This window comes from Talpa occidentalis, unplaced genomic scaffold (assembly GCF_014898055.3).
Source record: "Talpa occidentalis isolate TD23 unplaced genomic scaffold, MPIMG_talOcc4v2.1 talOcc4.7, whole genome shotgun sequence".
Lineage (NCBI taxonomy): Eukaryota > Metazoa > Chordata > Mammalia > Eulipotyphla > Talpidae > Talpa > Talpa occidentalis.
Genome location: NW_023605083.1, coordinates 10,075,338 through 10,097,639, shown reverse-complemented (window position 1 = coordinate 10,097,639; position 22,302 = coordinate 10,075,338). Strand labels below are relative to the sequence as shown.

General features: G+C 36.8%; 1 protein-coding gene across 3 annotated transcripts in view; it reads left to right on the top strand.

Moving 5' to 3' along the window:
* The window catches only part of FOCAD (focadhesin), a 268,670-nt gene that overhangs the window by 178,431 nt on the left and 67,937 nt on the right, over positions 1–22,302 (top strand). For all 3 annotated transcript variants that reach the window (XM_037495054.2, XM_037495055.2, XM_037495056.2), the window contains 3 exons: positions 1,155–1,340; positions 5,169–5,290; positions 16,583–16,675. In XM_037495054.2, coding sequence (XP_037350951.1) covers positions 1,155–1,340; positions 5,169–5,290; positions 16,583–16,675 — 401 coding nt within the window. The remainder of the gene's footprint in view (positions 1–1,154; positions 1,341–5,168; positions 5,291–16,582; positions 16,676–22,302) is intronic.

Sequence of the window (22,302 nt, the reverse complement as noted above, 5' to 3'; positions counted from 1 at the left end):
TCCAGTCACAAAAGTAGCAACTAAGAACTTTTCCCTATTGTCTTTGAGACCTACCCAATCTATTCCTTTCAGATGACCAGAAGAAAATTTGAAAAGCATTGACACATAGGACACGAAATATTAGAAATAAAATTTGAAAGCAATCCAAATGTCATTCAGCAGGTAAGCAGTACTGTAGGAGGGTTTCTGGGGAATACATTCCCTGACTTCTCTCCATTTCTACCCTCTGACATCTAGTGGCTCCTCCCATTGGATGAAGCCAACTAGTAGCCAGTGGAGAAAAGAGCCTATGGATTCAGTTGCTAAAGATTATTTTTTCAGGGTGCAGAACACGGTCGAGGGAATAGAAGGTAGATCTGGAGGGGTGAAGGGAAAACATCTCACAAAGGTGTTTTCTGGGCTTTGAGTTGAGAAACTAGGTTCCATCTGGAAGGTTCTATAAAGGAATGACAGAACTGGGCACGAAACAGATACTCCTGTGAGCACGTGCTGCTGCCTTTAATGATGGGCATTCAGAGGAGACTTTCAGGTCTATTCAGAATGAAAATGAAATTCTGGTTTAGTGTGATGGATCCTTGCTTTCTATTCCTACCAGAGGCAATAGGCAATGGTTTCATTTTTTGTTTCCCATATAATTTGTTTAGCTTTCATGTTTTTGTGGATTTTGTTTCTGTATTGGGCAACCTCTAGTGGTCCTTAGGAAAACAACACTTGAGTATAAACCTTTGGTCTTTTTCAAGTATGTGGGTATTTTATTGTCTTCTGATCCCACATACCTGTATTATCTTACAATAATTAAAAATATCTAGCAATGAAGAGATTGGGCTTAACAGTTAGAAGGAACACAAGCAAAAAATACTGAACTCAATATATATTTTTAAATAATTATACTGATATTGCTACATGATGGATAGTCTTAAAGACCTCCCTGAAAATAAGTAACTGAAAAGAAGGAGCAGGTCACAGGAAATCCTGGACTAGTATGTTCCATGTGAAAGGAATATCCTGACAAAAGGATAGAAATAAAGAGTTGTCTTTTTATTTTATGAAGTTTGGCTTCAAATACAACTAAGTTTAAATCTATGAGTTGAGCATAAATGTCTCTCTCCTAGCATACTGTGTTTACTTTTGATCTCCTGTTTATCCTTTTCCAGCTTTGGAGGAATTTTTTACATCACTTGTGAAGCAAGAAATGGTGAATATACCCCGTGGGATATATCACTCTGCATTAAAAGGAGGTACCCGTTCAGACCAAGGAAAGACTGTGGCTGGAATTCCAAATTTCATTTTGAAAATGTATGAAACCAACAAGCAACCAGGATTGAAACCTGGCCTGGCAGGTGAGTATAGTAATAGTACCAAGGCATGGGTTTTTAATGTAATGATTTTGCTTCCATTTCCAAGTAGGGTGTAAATACATCATGACAGAGCATTGCTGCTGTTGCTGCTGCTAACAATAGACACAACTGGATTAATTACAAAACAAATCACAGTTTAAGGCATCAGAGAACTGTAACACAGAGATGAATAGATGGAATAAAATTCCAGAATAGGGAGAATATTTTATGATTATTGCCCAGTCCTTGGTGGATATTTATTGATTCTGGGTTGTGGCCTAAAATTGAAATTTCGCCTAGGAAGAGGTCTATTGGAGGGTAACAAAAACAGTGGAACTTTTAGTGTTTCCATAATACTAGGGTGATTGATGGTTAATTTTATGTGACACCTTGATTGGACTGAGGAATGCCCACATAGCTGGTAAAACATTATTTCTCAGTGTGTCTGTGTGTTTCTAGAGGAGGTTAGCATTTAAATCAGCAGACTGGGTAAAGAAGATCACCCTCACCAATATGGGTGGGCAACATCCAATGCATTGAGGGCCTGAATAGAATAAAAAGGCAGAGAGAAAAGGCCATTTTGGTCTCTTTCCTTGAGCTGAGACATCCAAATTCTTCTACCCTTGGACACTGCTGCACCTGGTTCTCAGGCTTTGGAACTCAGACTGAATTATACCATGACTTTCCTGGGTCTTAGCTTGCAAAAGAAGAGCATGCAACTTCTCAGTCTCCATAATTTGTGAGCCAGTTCTTAAAATATATTTCTACTTTATCTGTCTGCCTGTCTGTCTGTCTATTTCTCTGTATGTCCTCTTGATTTTGTTCTCTGAAGTCTCTAATATAGGTGACAAATTGGAACTTTCCCTCATGAGACATTTGCTGAACGTTGAATTTGTACTGAAAGTTAAGGAACAAGGTTGATGCTTCTGAAAGGCAAAGAGAAATCACTTTTAGTCTTATCTTGCTTCAGAAACAAAGACTGGCCAGAACAGATTTGAAAACAAAGCACATAAGTAATGAATTGATACTGAAGAGCAGTGGCTCTTTTCAGCTGGATGCACTTACTAATTCTGACCTCAGCTGGAGGCTGAAATCCAGGCTTGATCTTAGCAAGAGACATACAGGAGGCAGAGAGACCAACAGAGATCTTGACATTCATGTAGTGCTTGAATAACAAAAGTGGGGATTTCAGAGACCTCATACACACAGCCTGTTTCTCCCTCAAAGATATCTGCCTAACTTGGGATGGAAGGCTAAAGAACTAAACTGAAAACCTTTGAAGATAGATCTGAATCTTCCATATTTTTTCTGTATTGAGGAGTCAAAAGCTGATTAGACTATAAGCTGAAAATCTTGTGGGAGGCTTACAAGCTTACAAGGCTTTCAAGATAGTTGAACCAGAGGTAGACTGAGATTTACCAAAGCATTAATCAAGCCTAACCTTGGTCAATCTCTAATCAGTCCTTCACTCTATCTGTGTAACAGAGAAGAGAAACTTCTCTCTGATAAAAGATAACATCATTTAGAATTTCTGTGGTTCTTTCGTATACTATCCAGCAGACAGTGAAAAAGTACCAGGCATATGAAAAAAGAAATAGCTAGGAAAAAAAGGGGACATTTGTGGAGATGAAGAAGTCACTCCATTAAGAAAATAACATAGCTCTACTTAGCAGCAGACCTCTCCTGTATCACCTGCTGCTCCCCTCAGCAGTGTGTTTCAGTAGATCTGCCTGTTCTGCTCCCTACTCTGTCTCCGGTGGATCCTCTCAGCCCCACACTTCTGGCCTACACCCCAGTTCTTGTATGCATAAATAAATAAAAAACAAATCTTTAAAAAAATTTTATACAGTGATACATTTTAGTCATTTCTCAATAATACTGGAAAAGATACATATGACAAAAAATTAGCAGAACTAAAAAAAGAAATAGAGCTTCTAGTGTTAGTAGCTTGAAGAACGGACCAAAGTAGGCAAAAAAATCAACAAGCTCATAAAACTTGTGCAATACTGTGAACAAACCTTATCATATACATATAGTATGTTGTACCTTGCAATGATAGAATTTTCATAATTTTAAAATCTTATTTACATGTGAAGATTATCAGGTAACCATATGTTTGTTTGACCATAAATTTCCAATATACTTTAAAATATTGAAATCATTTTTTAGAATTTGTTCTCTGAAAATATATAAGAATACATAAGATACATAAATGGCACATTAAGTACATAGGAAAACTAAAATGTCTCTGGTAGTCTGGAAATTGAATAATTATACTTTTAAACAATCCATAGATCAAAAAACAGAATGAATATCAGAAAATATTTCAAACTGAGTAACACTGAAAATAGCTATATCACAACTTGTGGGAATGTAGCTTAAACAGTGTTAGGGAAATTTATACCTGTGGTGCTGTTACTAGTAAAGAAGAAAGAAAATCATGATTTATACTTCCCTCTCAAGAAGTGTGGTAAATAACTGCAAATTAAACAAGAGAGGCTGGAACAGAGAGAGGGAGAGGAGACATTGAGAACAGGACGCACGAGAGAGGCAACCGCAGATACAAGAAGATACTTAAAATGCAGATATCTGATAAATGACTCATCTAGAATATACAAAGAATTTTTGCAAGAAAGATACTCAATAGAAAGAAATTGAATGAACAGTTCAAAAAGAGGGTGTCCTTATGTCCAATGAACATATGAGGAGATAGTCAATTTCATTAGTCATCAGAAAAATGCAAATTAAGACTGAAATGTTGCCTCTACATAATTAGCAGAATGGCTAAAATGAAGAAGACTGGAAAGTAAAACGTACTGGTAAATAGTTGGAGCACTCTGTTGGTGGGAATATAAGGTAATTCAAGTACTTTGGGAAGCTGGTACTTGAGCAATTTATACCCTGTGGGCCAGCAATTTCATCTTGGGATAAACCCAAATAAAGTCACTAAAAGACAAACTATAATATTCATAGTATCACTACTTGAGTAGCCCTAAACTTGGAAGTTGTCTAAATACCTCTTAACTATGAAATGGATAAATGAATTGTATATTCACATGCTACGGTATTATTCAGCAATGAGAATGACTATTCTTTAACTATGTTTTATTTCCTGATCTGGTTTCTGACTGTCTATGTTTGTTCAGCTCATGACACTTCATTGTGCTTTATACTTAAGTGTCTTTTCTGTATGTCTATCACTTCAACATGATATTTAAAAATATAATGATTGGGCCTCCCCTGGTGGCGCAGCAGTTGAGCGTTGGGCTGCAAAGCCAGTTTGATCCCCAGCCTCCGGCGAGGGTCCCACATGGCATGACAGATCTTTTCTGCCATGCCTGCTGCTCCCCTCAGCAGTGTATTTCATCACTCTGCCTGTTCTGTTCCCTGCTCTGGCTCTGGTGAATTCTCTCACCCTCCGCGCTTCTGACTGTACCCAGTGCTTGTATAAATCAATAAATCTTAAAAATACATATATATAATGATCGCTATATCTTAAGTTATCTTAATCCTTGAACATGTTTTGTTACTGAAATTTAATTTTTAAAGGTCAGTACAATCACAAAATTTTAAGTAGGTCATGAATTTTAATTTGTTTACAATGAATGAGTCTTGTTAATTTGTTTACAAATGATAATTAAAGTTGGTAACTTTTTAATCTCTTCCATTTTCTTTCCTTGGATACCAAGTCAAAAACCATAATTTGCTGAGGAAATTCTCTTCATTTCTAAATCTCTCTAGCCAGATTGGTTGAATGTGGATCATTGAAGCTATAAATAATGAATATTTTCCATAAAAAGTATTTTTATAAGTGTCTTTTTGTTTTTTAAGGTGGTATGTTATTTTGTTATGATATTTCAATGTATCAGAGTAAAGATGGCAAACCACTGAACCGACTGATGGCCAGTAGAGGGCGAAGTTTCAAGCAGACCTCACTTGCTCTGGTGCATGAGGTAGGTTCCTTCACATTGTTCCTCCTTTGTGTGTGCTTTGCAGTTTCCCTCTTTCACTTTATTGTTAGTGAAATTTGGTGTTTGGAAGTAATTTTTCTCTTTTTATCATAATTAAAAAAAAAACATTTATTTATTTTGCATAGAAAAACTGGGGTGTAGACCAGAGATGCAGGGGGTAAGAGGATTCACCATAGATACAGTAATTATGTTGAGTTTTATGAGTTCTTTTATATTTTGGATATTATCCTCTTGTGGGCCCCATTATTGCATGTGTCCTCTCCCATTCACTAGGCTGTCTTATTGTTTCATGTTTCCTTTGCTGTGCAAAGCTGTACAGAACTGTGCAGAAGTCTTTTTAGTTTAATATAGTCCCATTTATTTATTTTTGCTTTTGTTTCCCATTCTATTGGAGTTGAATCCCAAACGGATCTTCTAAGGGCTGATGTTAAGGACCATATCGCCTATGTTTTATCTATTTAATGCTTTCAAACCTTTCATTCATATCTTTAATCCACTTTTAATTAATTTTTATATATGGTGTGAAATAGTGATCTATTTCATTCTTTTGTATGTAACTGTCCAGTTTCCCCAAAACCACTTACTGAAAGGACTTTAATTGTTCCATTGTAAATACTTGTCACCTCTGTCCTAAATTAGTTGTCTGCATATGTGTACTTTTATTCTAGGGTTCTTGATTCTGGTCCATTAATTTGTGGGTTTGTTCTTATTCCAAAACCATACAGTTTTAGTTACAGTCACTTTGTAGTACATCTTGAAGTTGGAGAACATGATAACTCCATTTCTGTTTGTTTTTCTCAAGATTGCCATGGCTACTTGGGTCTTTTGTATTTCCAAATAAATTTCATGATATATTTCTCTATTTCCATAAAGAATGGCATTGGAATTTTTATAGGGACTGCACTGACTCAAAGTAGAGGTAGTTTTTAGTCACCCATCTTTATCCTATGCTACCCATGTTCCTTTCTAATTGGAGGTAAATTATGGAAATACTTGGTTTATAGCCATTTTTTTTTGTCTATTACAGTACCTTCACTTAGCTAAGGAAGCAAGTAAAATCTGCAAAGAGCAGGGCCTCCCCCGTGGCACAGTGGGTTGAGTGCCACGCTGTGAAGCTGTCTGCAGCCTCTGCAGCACGGGTTCGATTACCAACCAGCCAGGGAGAAACGCACATGGCGTGGCAGACCTCTCCTGCCTCGCCCGCTGCTCCCCTCAGCAGTGTCTTTGGTCTTGCTGTCTGTTCTGCTCCCTGCTCTGTCTCTGGTGAATTCTCTCACCCTCTCGCGCCTCTGACTATACCCCAGTCCTTGTATAAATAAATAAATCTTTTTAAAAAAATCTGCAAAGAGCAATATTTATCTGGGTAGAAGAAAAACTTAATTTCATGAGAGAGGAAGTAACAGATGGTTTCTAGATTTGCTTTCTGCTTGCATGTCATTAGTTGGTATGGAGAAGGGAGAGATTGTGTTTTTAAGCCATGTATTTACGTATTTGAAAGATAATGAAAGTATAAAGTATTAATGGAAAGTTGGTCTTAAAAGTCACCGTCACAACAGAAACAAGCAAAGGTGTTAATGTGTTCTCAACTAATGGTTCAGAACTTATGAGGTGTGCCTTAGATAAGAACAGAGGAAAATATGGGTTAAGATACTTGTTACTTATAGAGTATTTAGAATATTTTAAAGAGATGGGAATAAGATCATTATTTTAAGAATCAATTAGAAGACATTGCACAGAATTTTGCTAAATTAGTAGTAGGGTTTTAGTTTGGATTTCATCTTCTACTTGCTATCATTCTAAGAAAAGGCAGATGAGCCTCCCTGATGGCGCAAGGGGTTGAAGCACTGTGAAGCTGTCCACAGCCTCTGTGACACAAGTTCGATCCCTGGCCTGCCAGGGAGCTACCCGCCTGGTATAGCAGACCTCTCCTGTGTGGCCCGCTGCTCCCCTCAGCAGTGTGTTTCAGTAGATCTGCCTGTTCTGCTCCCCACTCTGTCTCCGGTGAATCTACTCATTGCCCTTCTCCCCACCCCCGCACCTCTGGCCTGTATCCCAGTTCTTGTATGCAAAAATAAATAAATATTTTAAAAATATATAAAAAAAAGAAAAGGCAGAAATGAACCATACGTTTTCTCTAACTAAGACTAGTGATTGCAGTAATTAATAACTAATTGCCAACGTGGGCACTTTTGAATTTGCTATCCATATATTAATTTCATTTACTCTGTATTAAAATTGTGAAGTTGGTACTGTTAAAGTTTTGGAGAAAACAGAAGAAGTAAGTGTAGGAGCATGGAAATTGAACTGGGGCAGTCTGATGAGTCCTTGAACTCTCTGATATGGCTTCAGGTTAAGCAGAGGTCATTTTAAAAATACCTTTGAATCCTTCTAAGATGACTAACTTCTCCTAACTCTTTGATCTTTCTTTGGTTGCAGTTCATTTGTATTTTTGCAACTGCAGTTTCTTCAGACTCTGCTTTGGTTCCAAATCTTTTTATTAAAAAAAAAAAAACTTTGTCATGCAAGTTTCAATTTGCTTATTAATTCACCCAGTTGATGACTTTGGGTTGATTCTAGTTTGGGGTGATTACAACTAAAGGTGTTATAAACATACTCATACAAGTGTATGTGTGGACTTCTATTTTCATTTATTTTGACTAAATAAACACCTTATAGTGGGATTGTTCGTCTCACTGGTAAGTGAATGTTTAGCTTTACAAGAAGTCAATCTGTTTTCCCGGCGACTATCCTGTTTTGAATACCCATCAACCGTGCGTGGCATTCTGGTTGCTTGGCCTTCTTACCAGTGTGCCTTCATACGATCAGGTTTTTTTTTTTAAGGTCTTTGATGTTTGTTTGTTTCTTCTCGGTACAGAAAAATCAGTCCAATTTATAGTCCCACCATGGCCTCCTCAACACTAGACATAATGTTTACAAAATTATGTTAATTAGCTGTCTAAAAACAGTGATTCCTTTGATTTGAATTTTCTGAACTTAACAGTGAGACTCAATGTCATTATAAATGCTGTGTTTGCCTTGTGTATTTCTAGGGGTGGCTTTCGAGGGCAACAATTACTAACTTTTCTTTCTTTTCCTTTTTCTAATTATATTTTTTGAGGTAATGTTGATTTATAACACTGTGTATGGCTTAGAGGTGTAGGTTCACACCACTATAAAATGTATGTAGCACACCTACCACCAAGACACCAATAATCCTCCATAGGGAAGGGAATAAAGGGGAGAGTCTACTGGGCCCTCTGTCCCCTTGATTCCCATCCCTTCACCCCGTTCCTCTCTGGTAGTCTCAGTTCTGCAGTTAGATTTCAAGGGCTTTTTTTTTTTTTTTTTTTTTTGGTTTGTCTGTTCCGTTACTTAGATTTTTGATAATAAATGTATGAATAAAGTCATCTAGTATTTATCTTTCTCCTGACTTATATCACCTAGTATAACCCCCTTCAGTTCCATCCATGTTGTTGCTAATGGCAAGATTTCAAAAAGAAGTTTTAATATAATTGAGTTGTATTTCATTGCATATATGTATGACATCTTCATAATCCACTCATCTGTCATTGGGCAATTAGGTTGTTTCCATAATTTAGCTATTGTACATGGTGCTGCAATAAACATATGAGTGCAATATCCCCTTATATTCATGTTTGTGCATTCTTTGGATAGATACCTAGGAGTGGGATTGCTGGATCATATGGTAGTTCTATTTTTAATATTTTGAGAAATCTCTACGCTGTTTTCCGCAAGAGCTGGACCAGTGTGCATTCCCACCTACAGTGTAAGAGGGTTCCTTTTTCTCCACATCCTCACCAACACTTGTTTATGGTCTTTTTGATATGGGCCATTCTCACAGGTATGAGGTGGTATTGCAATGTGGTTTGATTTGCATTTCTCTGATTATAAGTGAGAAGGGCATTTTTTTGACAAGCTTGTTGGCCATCTGTATATCTTCTTTGGACAAGTATCTGTTTAGCTCTTTTGCCCACTTTTTGATTGGGTTGTTTTCTTGTTGAGTTATATGGGTTCTCTGTAGATATTGGATATTAGTCCCTTGTAAGCTATATGACCACATGGTCAGATTTTTTTTTAAATATAGAGCCATTTTTAGTCTGGATATAAATCCTTTATTAGAAATGTGCTTTGCAAAGTATTTTTAGATAATCCATACCTTGTCTTTTCATTTCTTTAACAGTATCTTTGAAGAATAAATTTTTAGTTTTAAGGAATTCCAACTTAATCTATTTTTCTTTATAGTTCTTATTTTTGTCTAACCCAATGTCTTAAATATTTTATTTTTTCTAATTTTATGCTTTCCTCATTTTTCTCTTTATTCCAAAAAATTTTTTTAAAGGTATAATTCCTGTACTATAATTTACCTATGTCAATTGTGCAATTCATCGGTTTTTAGTATATTCACGGAATAGTGGAATTTTCACTACAATCAATTTTAGAATATTTTCATCACACCGGAAAGTAACTCTATACCTATTAGCAGTCTCTCTTCGTTTTCCTTACTCCCCACCTTCTAACAACCATTAATTCACTTTCTTTCTCTATACATCTTCCTATTTTGGACAAATCATGTGCAATCTCTTGTATCTGTTTTTTTTTTTTTTTTTTTTTTTTTGTTTGTTTCCCATTTACTATGTCTTAAATATTCACGTGTACTATAGCATCTATCAGTCCTTTTCCTTTTTATGACTGAGTAATTTTCCATTATGGTAAATATACTTACGTAGTTTATCCATTAAGCCGTTCATGGATCTCCTTTGTTTTCTTGTAGATGCTTTATAGTTTAAGGTTCACATTTCAGTGTATGATCTCTTTGAGTGAATTTTTCATAAAGTTTGAGTTGTATTTGTTGAAAATACCATCTTTTCTTCACCTACACACTTGGTGGGAATCATTTGTTCATATACATGTCAATTTGTTACTACACTCAATTTTGTTTCATTGATCTGTGTGTTTATACTTTATTCAAAACCACTTAGCTAAATTACCATTGCTTTATAATAACTATTAAAATAAAGCAATATGAGTCTACCAGTTTTGTCTTTAGGGTTGTGCTTTTCCATGCAAATTTTTAAATCAACTTTGAAAAACCATGATGAAACCTGCTGTAGTTTTTATTGGAAATGTATTAACTCTGTATATATATTTGAGAGATAATTGATGTCTTAATAATATTAGTTCTCTCAACCCATGCAAGTTGTATCTTTATTTTGGTCAATGTTTTGTTCTCTTACTATAAATCTTACACATATGTTGTTAAATTTCACAAGAATTGTATGTTCCTAAACATTTTAATGCTGTTGCAGTTAGATTTCTTCTGTGTGTGTGTGTGTAAATTTCCTACTGTTAATTGCTAGTGTAGAAACATAATTGATATTTTTCTATGACCTTGTAAAACCTACTTATATTTTTTTGTAAATCCTTTCTTTTTTTTTTTATTGTAATTCAGTCTGTGAATTCAATCTGTGTTTTGCTGTTTCTAATCTATGTGCATTTCACTTCTTTTTCGTGTCTGATTGCAGTGTCTAAGTTCTCCATTGTGATTTTAAATAGGAGTGGTGAGAGCAGACATTGTTTACTTGTTCATCATTTTAGGAAAAAGCATTCCATGTTTAATATTAAATATTATAACTGAGTTTTTATAAATATCCTTTATCAGGCTGAGAAGGTTTGCTTTTATTCTAAAGTTGCTGAGTTGTTTTTATCACAAATGGATGTTGGATTTTGTCAAATGCTCTTTCTGCTATTGAGATGACTATGCTTTTTAAGTTTATCAATATCATGAATTGTTTTGATTGATTTTCTTATGCAACCCTGCATTGCTGGAATAACATCCACTTGCTCATAATATATTATCCTATTTACATATTGCTGAATTTTATCTGCTAATATTAAGTATTTTTGCCTCCGCTAACAAAGCAGTTGTTCTGTAGTTTTCTTGTGATATCTGCTTGGTGTGTTATCAGGGTAATACTGTTCTAGTAATAGTACTAGTATTACTAATTAGTATTAGTATTACTAATTACTAGTGTCCCTAGAATTTTTTTTAGTATAAACATCTGGGCTAGGAGTTTTCTTCATTAATGCCTATAATTATGAATTCATTTTTTTTAATATATGATACTACTCTGTCCTTTTGATCCCTACTGATCTTGAAGAGGGTTTTGGGTGACACAAAATATAAGACAGTATCTATCATCTTTGAAAAAATGTAAACTTAATAAAACAGCGAGTTAATTTTGGTCACATGTAGCTCCAGTGTCTGGTATTCTTGACACATGGTTGATAACTTCATAAATATTTGTGAATTATTTTAATCCTTTTGAGACTTGGTTGTGTTTTTATTTCATGTGCATATTTAGTGGAATAGCTTCTTTTTTCCAGAAATGTTAATGAATTAGTTGTGAATCTAGTCATTGTTGAGGTCTTACTAAGATTTTACATTATTGTCATTTGAACAAACTCTTATATACTCTTTTCTACTGTTATTCATTTACAAAGTTTAACTTCCCTCTTCACCAAAGATAACCTATCCCTATGGAATATTCTGTGACCGTCTTAGCCTCCCTGTATAGGAGTGAGTGAGTAAGTCACTGAATGAGTGAAATATCTTTGTTTGAATGTACAAATGCTCTCCTCTTCCATGTTTTTGAAATGCATTATGCGTTATATAATTATCATTTCTTTATAAGAACTATGTCAGTTAAATCAAGTAATTTTCAATGTCTTGGAGAACTAATTACTTAGTTCTGTGATGAATTGTTTTGGGCAGCATTGTAGTCTCATCTTTTGAAACTATTTTTTTCCCCATTGACTTTTCTTGATGTGAAACCCTCCCTGATTACTTTTGGAAGACTCAGCTCTAATTGCGATTTCCATTTGACCTTCCCTACTAGAAGCCTCCAGGGTAATTACTGTGCCTGTTTAGATATCTCCAAACTGAAGTACCCTTTCTTTCTCTTTGCTCCTTTAAACAGGGGACTACCAGGGGTCATTTCAGATCTGCTAGGATTCTCCAAACTCAAGTGACTGTCTTCTTCTTCTCTGATTTGTAACTACTTCTCATCCTGAGACTAACTTGGCTCCTGTTGATGAGAAAGCTGAAGGTGAATGACAGTTTCCTTCCCTGAAATTTGCTGCCTGTCTTTGTCCCCCTTTGGCATTTCTAACTCTGACATGACACTCTTACCTAAATTGGATGACACTCATTTGTCCTTGGATGAGAATGGCAGTATTGCTTCATTATTTCCTTCACCTTTGGGCACATGCAAATTTACCTGATCAGGCTGCTGCCACCCAACCATATCTTGGCTTCAATTTTAGGTAGAGTTCTTTTCTCGTTTTTATTTCAGAAAAACCTTATCCAGACTTACTGGCAGCCCTACTCTGAATGAAATCTTTGTTTCTACATCCTTGTTTTCTTTCTTTTTTTAAAAAAAAGTTGATCATCATTTGATTCTTTTTGCCTTATAAGTTAATTTTGCTTTTCTTCTACCTCCTTTAAAATTGTTCCTTAGATGCCCAAAAGCACATGGGCTAGATGATATAACCCATAATTTGTAATATAAGAAGTGTATTTGCCATTTTCTTTCAGTTCCTTCTTTATTTTCAAACAGGATTTCTTATGAAGAACAGGGAGCAGTGTTAGCATTCATGCAATATGAAACTATTAGATGAAAATTCTGTATAATAATTGGGAGAAGTGGTATCTGTGCTTACTACACATTTTCCTTAGAAAACACTGTGAAAAGTATGGTTTGCTGTATTTTCGAGACTCCATAATTACCATGTGATGTGAGTTGTTATGGTAACTGGGTTTCCCCCCCTCCTATTAAATAATAGAGTAAATGCTTACTTGAGATGTGATTGAATTGTCAGCTTTCAAGCTAATGTTATCCTGATGGGAAAGAGGTGAGGGGGATAGAGAGAGAGAGACTGAGTTGGGAGGAGACAGAATGTGGGAGGGAGGGGAGATAAAGAGTTTTAAATGTCCAGAAAATACCAACAAAAAGATAAATATCATTTTACTTTAAAAATGTGCCCTCCACGAGCCCTCCCTTCCTGTCTTCCAATCACTGTGTGTCAGGGAACAGGAATAACAAAAAATTATTTTGTGCAAACAAGATTACCATTGACAGAAAATTGAAGCCTATTATTTCTTATATATAAACCATGGGACATTGAGTGGTTTGGGGTTCTCGAACACTAAGTACAAATGGTTTTTCTTCTGAGAATGTGGGAGGAATATGTGTGTGTATATCACAGACCAAATGTACTGGCTCAGTACTGGCATGTCTGTCTGTGTAGCAACTGAAGTAATCCTTTATTCTTTTGATCACAATGTATTCATCTGGGGAACATTAAAAAATGCCTCCATGAAATTAGAGTTTTCAAATTAACAGCAAAAACATAGTTTACCTGTCCTTTTGTGCATGCTGCCCTACCTCATGGCATTCTAGTTTGACAGGTCAACAACCTCACCAAAGCTTAGTATTTAATAAATGGGTATTTCTTGTAAGTGGATAATCATGTTTCTGCTCATGAGGCAGAGACACTACCAAATTTCTGGGCAATGTGTTCTGAACAGTAAATTAACTATTGGGTTGTCAGGAAAATCATGACATATTTTTGCTTGAAAAACATAGAAAAAAGTATGTTGAGACTTTTCTGACAACCCAATATTTGGTGGCCACGTAGGCTCTTCAAGTAAAATATGTATCAATGAGGGGGCCTCTCTGGTGGCCCGGGGGTTAAAAACAGCACTCTCAAGCTGTCACCAGTCACTGCAATATGAGTTCGATCCCAGGCCAGGGAGATAACCCACATGGCACAGCAGACCTCTCTTGTCCCACCCGCTGCTCCCCTCAGCAGTGTACTTCATTAGATCCACCTGTTCTGTTCCCCGCTCTGTCTCTGGTGAATCCTCTCACCCTCTGCACCTTTGGCCTACACCCCAGTTCTTGCATGCATAAATAAATAAATCTTAAAAATATATGTATAGGTGAGGAAGTAAGGCGTACTTTTTCACTCTCACTTTTAATGTCCTCCTAAACTCGTGAATTGTGTTTCCAGCCAGGACATTTTCTGTTGACCCAGAATTTTCTATATTGGTTTTATTTAACATTTAACATTTGGGATGAGGTAGGAAATTACATGGCTAAATATTTAAAAACTGGGCCTCCCTGGTGGCGCAGCGGTTGAGCGCTGGGTTGCGAAGCTGCCCGCGGCCTCTGTGACGCTGGTTCGATCCCCAGCTGCTCCCCGGCCACCAGAGGAGGGTCCCACAAGGCGCGCAGACCTCTCCTACCGCCCGCTGCTCCCCTCAGCCGTGTACTTCAGTCCTTCTGCCTGTTCTGTTCCCCTCTCTGGCTCTGGTGAATTTTCTCATCCTCCCGCGCTTCTGACTGTACCCAGTGCATGTATAAACAAACAAACAAACAAATAAATAATACATGCCTCTTTAAAAAAATTATTAAAAAAAAAAGATTTACATATTTATGCATACAAGAGCTGGGGCACAGGCCAGAGATTGGGGGTGAGAGGATTCACCAGTGACAGCAGGGAACAGAACAGGCAGACTGAAATACACTGCTGAGGGGAGCAGCGGGTGAGACAGGAGAGGTCTGCTTTGCCACGTGAGTTGCTCCCTGGCGGTCCGGGGATCAAACTTGTGCTGCTGAGGCTTTGGATTGCTTCATAGTGTGGTGCTTAACCCCTTGCGGCATCAGGGAGGCCCCCAGAGTCTTCATACTTTCAAGCATAAAATTTTTTATTTTTTTTAATTTTTAATTTTTTTTAAAGATTTCTTTATTTATACAAGCACTGGGTACAGTCAGAAGCGTGGGAGGGTGAGAGGATTCACCAGAGCCAGAGTGGGGAGCAGAACAGGCAGAAGAACCGAAGTACACTGCTGAGGGGAGCAGCAGGTATGGCAGCAGAGGTCTGCGCGTCATGTGGGACCCTTACCGGTGGCTGGGGATTGAACCGGTGCTGCAGCGGCTGTGGGCAGCTTCGCAGCCCATTGCTCAACTGCTGCACCACCAGGGGAGGCCCCATAAAATTTTTTAAACAAGCAACAGTGAAAGAAAGGTGATAAAGAGTAGTCAGAATTAATCTTAGTTCCTATAGGTTCTTTATAATTTTGCTTTATAATCTCTTTGTACCCATTTCTGACTCTTTGACCAGAAATTTCTGCAGATAGACTGGTTGATAATCCTCATACCCTATCATACCACCTTGCCCTGTAGCCCACACTAAGAGTGGGATTAAAGAAAACACCAGAGGCCATGAGAACCAGCTATATTCAGAGAGGCTGTTTTCTTCCTCTCACTCAACATTTGAGCAAATTGATCCTGAAAATATAGCAAAATCTCCCCTAAACACTGTACTTACCATGATTCTGGTATAATTATATAAAAATTTGTTTTGTTGTTGATTTTGTCTTTAGGACACAGACTAAAGTTTTAGTTGTTTTGATTTTCGATGAGATGAGTTACAGGAAATGTGAAACGTGATGCACTGTGACTGTTTTTCTTGAGTGATCTCTCTTAACAGAAGCAGACCTTGGGAAGATTTGTTGCAAGATAGCCGTATACTAATAGGTAGAAACAGAAATGACTATGAAAACCAGATGTTATGTCTGGGTCTCTCTTCAGAAACAGGGTTTCAGCGTTGGCATCTATCATTTTTCTCTTGTTTACCCACACTGATTAAAGGGCGTTTATCCAGTGGCGTGCACAATTGCTGTGTGCAGTACTCATTTGCATGCTCTTACCCTCCTGGTTTCTGTACAACATGGTATTTCTGTTGGCAATTTAAGTTTATTACTTCAGAAATTGTCATATTGGAAATCCAGGATGTGAGCAATATTTATTTTTATTTAAAATTACTAGGGGGATTTGTTAGACAATGCCCAGTTTCCGGACATTGGCAAGAGACTTTACAAGAGTTTCCCCCTCATTTTCCAGGACATATTTGTATTACACATACATCTGAACTTGTTATTATTGTAGGGCTTTATTTGCTTTAGGTTAGAAAATTCCAGGCTTATTTTGTCTTTATAGGACTCTAACCTCTTCTCCTTTGAAAATATCTGAAAGATCTTATTTGTGGTTCTGACCCTAGACTGATTTGGTTTGTTTTAGAACCTAGACCATTTAAATAAAGGGAAAGAAAGAATTGATATAGTTTAAAATTTTATTCTGTTTTAATACTATGTGGTCTCACTTAAGTTGTGGTACATTTTTCCCACAGGTTCACATCCAGCTTTTGGAATGGCACCGGGCAATTTTCCTGCCACAGGCCTGGCTTGCATATATGAATCGTGCTTATCATGCCATTTTACAGGTAACGAAGCCATAGAAGGGTGTGCTTTTGGGGACTGTCTCCTTACCTCCGATTTTACTGCAAATATGTATTTAATATAAAAATACTTGGGGAAAGAGAGCTAAGAAAAATGCTGCGGTTATTTCTGCTCATAAAAGAATGTGTGGCATACATACTAATTCCACTTAATTTTAAATGTTGGTGCCTCCCAAATCTGGCCTGTCCACAGCTCCCACTTGAACATGACTCTCTCATGTCCTGCTGTTTTCTGGATCTTTCTCAGTTATCACCAGGTTGTCCCACAGCATTTTCCAGACCGAGCTCATTGACCGCCCTTGTACCTGTGCCTCCTCAGCCCACCTTGGCTTACATCCCCAGCCTTGTCTCAATGCTTCTCCTGAATTTTACATATTAGCCTTGCTGAATTTCTGTTATTCCCAAATCAAGCATATTTACCCTAACCTCTTGGGTTTCTCACACTGTTCCTTTTGTCTCAGGCCTTGCTTCTCTTTCTGCCCACCTAATTCCTACTGTTCTTTAGGTCATTTTACCTGGGGAGGCACCTGGGGATTGCCCTCTTCTGTGCTTCCTTCTAAATTGTTTCCTTTTCAGAAGCCCTTTTCACTTCAGCTGTTGCCCGCCTCCCCTCCCCCATTGTCTCTGCTGCTTAAAGCTGGGGGCGGTGTTTTCTTCTCTGTTGTCTCTAGAACCTGACAGTCTGAAAAAATAAGGGATGTTCACTATGTAAGTAAGTTATACTCAGTTTGACTGCATGTAATCCAATAATATTATGTTACAGTTTGTGATTTTTCCCCCCAAATTTTGTTTATTAAGGTATATAAAGTGGGTTTATATCTTTATGTCAGCTTTAGGAGTTGTAGTTCAAACCTCTTCAAATGTATACTTTCGCAACCTGCTCCCCTATTTAATCAGTTTGGGAATATATGAATAGTTAAAATATTTAAAAAAATTAAATCAGTCCATTCTAGCTTAAAATTCATTGTTAAGCTACTTAAGAAATACATAGCCCCAAATAAGATTTTTCATTCAGTCTCAGAAATCTGGTATTATGGTTAGGGAAAACAGCCATCCTAAAATGCAGGGGGTAGGTGAGCATCTGAACATTGGTGTTCTTGTCTTAAAACCTTGTTACAACATGTCTTATGGGGTCTAGGATTTATAAAATGCTAGTGCATCTTCAAACATTCTGATTCATTGGAACTGATTAGCGGATGAGGACTTAGTATGTTTATTAAACTTCATGTGATTTTGACACAGGCGACCACACTCTGAGCAAGTGCTGTAGATAGTTCCTCAAACCACACCAGAAGCTGCATTAAAGATATTCTCTTGGATCCAGTGTTTCCTTTTGCTCAGCTAATGTACAATTTTTATCCTCAGGAGCTTCTTGTCATTGAGTATGTTTTGAATAGATGTATAAGAGAATGAATGAATTACTCATGCACACCCTTAGCCATTTAGAGTTTGTTTTTAAGAAGAGTGAAATTGCAAGTCAGACTATGCGCTTTTCTCATTCACTTTTACTAAGTAATTTTGCAGTGTTTTCCCTTCATTAAACATTACAGGGTACTTTTTGTTGACCAGGCCTTGCCCCAGGTATGTAGGACACAAAGGGGAATAAAGCATTCCTTCCCTCAGTGAACTGCCAGTCCAGTGTGGAGACTAATGTGTACACTAGCAATTCCAGTACAGTATCTTTGACACTTTAATAGAGGATTAGTAGCATAGGCTCTGGGAGAAGCCAGGAACTCCTCCTCCTGCAGAATGAACTGAGAATTTTATTTAGCTCTTAGCAAAGGAAAGGTTAAATTGAACAGGATTGTGATATAATTTATGCAGATGATTCACAATTGATTTTTTTTTAAAAAAAAAACCTCCATGCAAATCTGACCATAGAATTGAAGCTACCAGGAGGGAGGGAATAGGTGGAGAGAGACTGGGGAGGGGCACAGTAGGCTATGGTGGAGGATTATAGGGCCCTTAATTGTGTCTTAATGGGTGTGGTATGTTAACATCATCTGAAGAGTGTGATCCTATACCTCTGGGTATACATATACAGTGTTGTAAACCAGAGTTACTGCAGTAAAAATAAATAAAATTTAATCATTAAAAAACCCTCCTGGTTGCATTTTATGATAGATCTTTTATTCAGTAATTACTTTAAGTCTTATTTCAATTAATCTTTACAGAAACTCTTTCAAGTGAGTGTTAAGCCCATGTGTAATGAGAATATAGAAGAGGAAACAAGATTAAATTGGAAAACAAAGCAAAAGACCCAAAACCCAACAGCCAGTAAATGAAAGAACTAGAACTAACCCAGATTTGTCTGACTCCTGAGCCTCCATCTTATTCCCTTCTGTCATACATTTTCCTTAATGCTATCATTAGTTGTGACTACAAATATCAATAATACAAACTGGTTTAATATTTTGAAGGGCAGATCTATTTATATAAAGCCAGCTGAGTATTCTTAGTATGCAGGTCAATTAGTCTGTAATTCTGTGCTATCTTCTTACTGTTGTAGATGATTTATTTATCATTTATAGTCTCTTTATCTTGAGTTTCTGAGAAGTCCAGTTCCATTGAGAATAGGTGACAACAGAACTGAAACTCAAGATATATAGACTATAATGTGATTTTTTTAAGTATTATTTGAAAGTACAGCAATACTTTTTAGGCTGCCTCTGTTGTTTGAAAGTACACTGATGTATTTTAATCATTCAACAAGTTTTTTAAATGCTCCCGCACACTCAAATGGAATTTATGGTATCTTTGAAAAAGTAGAGCAAAAGCCAGACTTCTTGCCTATATCAGGAATTTCTGTCCTGGAGGAAACTTCTGCACAGGACTTATGGTTACTTTGATATGACGGTAGGCATATTTTGTAGCAATAAATTAGAGAATTATTAGAGAAACTGTGTTCTATTTAATTAAACCTAGGAGACATGCTAAAAGCAATCTATATTATCTCCTGGAAGCTGATTATGATGTAAATAAGTTTGAGATCTGAACACTATTAGTGGGTTTTTGTTAAATATCTGCTTCTAGCTTTATCTAATTTTTCCACAGAATGTAGATTTTGAATTGTAAGCATTCCAGTGTGGTATTTGGATTTCTTTCCATTAAGATAAAAAGATACAGGTTGATTGACAGTTCACAGTCCATTTTGGTAAGGATCCCTCAATAGTTAATCTTTACCTTATTTTCTTATGGGATGCTGAGGTCTCCACCCTGTGTGTAAAGGGCTAATAGGGATTGTGAATATGATCTCAAATAGAAGGGAGGAATTAAAGCAGATTGACTGAAGATATTTGTGTTCACTAATCTAGTCATCTGAGTTGCAGAGTAATCTGAAATCAAAACCAGTGTCACGGACACTGACTCCCTAATAAATTACTCTTTGACTGTAATGGTTGTTTGTTTAATGTACAGATTTGGAGCTAGGTGAAATATGCACTATACTCAGCCAGCTCTTGGTTTTATGGACTGGGGATTTAAAAAAGTAAGAAGGACAGATAGATTAGTAATTGGAATCCACAGTCATTTAAAAACCTCAATATGGGTGCTCATTTTCAGTTATTTTTCAGTCTTCTCGCTTCTAAGAAATATCTTCCCTTCCTAGCCATGGCTTTTAACGAGAAACAGAGGTGACTGGATTGAAAGCCGCTGAATCTCTATTACCAATAGAATTGAAAAGCAAAGTAGATCTGAATAAATGGCCCAATGTGAACTGGATGGGAGGAGTTAGGTAGACATTCCAGAGGAGGGGATTGAAAGGAACAGAGATTTTGAGAGGGAAAAAAAAATAAGAAATTTACTTAGTCACAATAGAATGGTTGTACTGGTTCTAGCAACAGGAAAGATTAGAACAGTAGGCTTTCTCAAGAAACTGCACGTATACTAGCTTTTTTGTGTTTTGTTTATTTCTAAACAGATTTTAACCTTTTAATTTCATATTGTCCTTTTTGGAAACAATGTTTTAAGAATAAAGAGGCATAGTTTAAAAAGCATAATTAACAGAGATGGGCAATAAAATGCTATTTTCTATTTTGCTTACCATCATGAAGGGCCAGTAGTAGTATTAAATATTAATATCAGGGCCTCCCTGGTGCAAGGGGTTAAGACGCAACCTCTGAAGCTATCTGCAGCCACTGCAGCACAAGTTCAATCCCTGGCCGGCCAGGGAGCTACCCACATGGTGCAGCAGACCTCTCCTGTCTGCCCGCTGCTCCCCTCACTAGTGTATTTAGTCACTCCAACTGTTCTGCTCCCCACTCTGCTGAATTCTCTCACCCCCAACCTCTGGCCTCTACCCCCATTCTTGTATGTATACATAAATAAATCTTTTTTAAAAAATGAATAAATATTAATATCAGACTGAAAATCTAAGAGAATGATACAATTACCTGAAACTGTATAGTCTGGATATTTCATTTCTGGGGAGAAAAATGACATCTATGAAAGTCTACAGATTCAAAACATGAATTATTTCGAGAAGGATCTAGAAAATTTGCACTCCCATGTTCACTGCAGCACAATTCACAATAGCCAAGATATGGAAATGGCCTAAATGTCCCAAAACAGATGAGTGAATCAAGAAGATGTAGAATATATATACAGTGTGGTACTACACAGCTATCAAAAATAAATTGTTGCCATTTTCAGCAACATGGATGGAGCTGGAAGGGATTATGCTAAGCAAAATAAGTCAGAAAGAGAAAGACAAATATGAGATCGTGTCACTTATATGTGGAATATAGAGAAACCAAACAAAAGGTCAGATGAAGGCAAACTAAAAAACTATCTCTTGAAAGCTGATGGTAGAACAGAGGCAACTGCAGGGGACCGTGAGGGGAGCACCAACTGGGGGTGGATGGGACACAGTGGACTGTGGTGGTAACTAGGCACTTTGGTAGTGGGTACACTATGGTAACAACATCTGAAGGGGGAGAATCTTACACTTCTAAAATACCAACAGTGATGTAAACCAACATTACCGCAATAAAAAAATGTTTTTTAAAAAGAAAGATTTAGATATATATGAAAGATTGTCTCATAAAAAGATTGTCCTCTCATAATAAAAGGACAGAAGATTTTTTGTCATTGTTGACACAAGCCTGGTAAGGAGAGCTATTACTTATTATCAGGCACTGTACTCAAGCAATACTTTTTCCCATTATGTACTATCATGTTCTAATAGCATGAAATAGTTGATAACTTCATTTCACAAATGTGGAAATTGAAGTTTAGGGGGGTGATATTACCTCCCCTAAAATTTACACAGCATCTAGTAGAAGTCAGTCTAGATGGATCAAGACATTCTGATTCCTGAACCCACATCCTCAACTTAGCAAGCATTGTTGCTTCCATTTCTTTATAGAGATACATTTTTCTTCTGTGGCACATAGCTTATGAGTCAAAAATCCATAAGCAAAAGACAACCAAAAGAATGGACAAAAAGAAAATCCAAATAGTCAAACGTTTGAGAAAGATGCTCAGCCTCATTAGTAAGCAGTGTAATGAAATTTAAAACCATAATGAGCACTATTTCACATGCACCAGAATGGTAAAAATTTAAAAATCTGACAATTCCAAATGTTAGTGAGGATATAAAGTAACCAGAATTC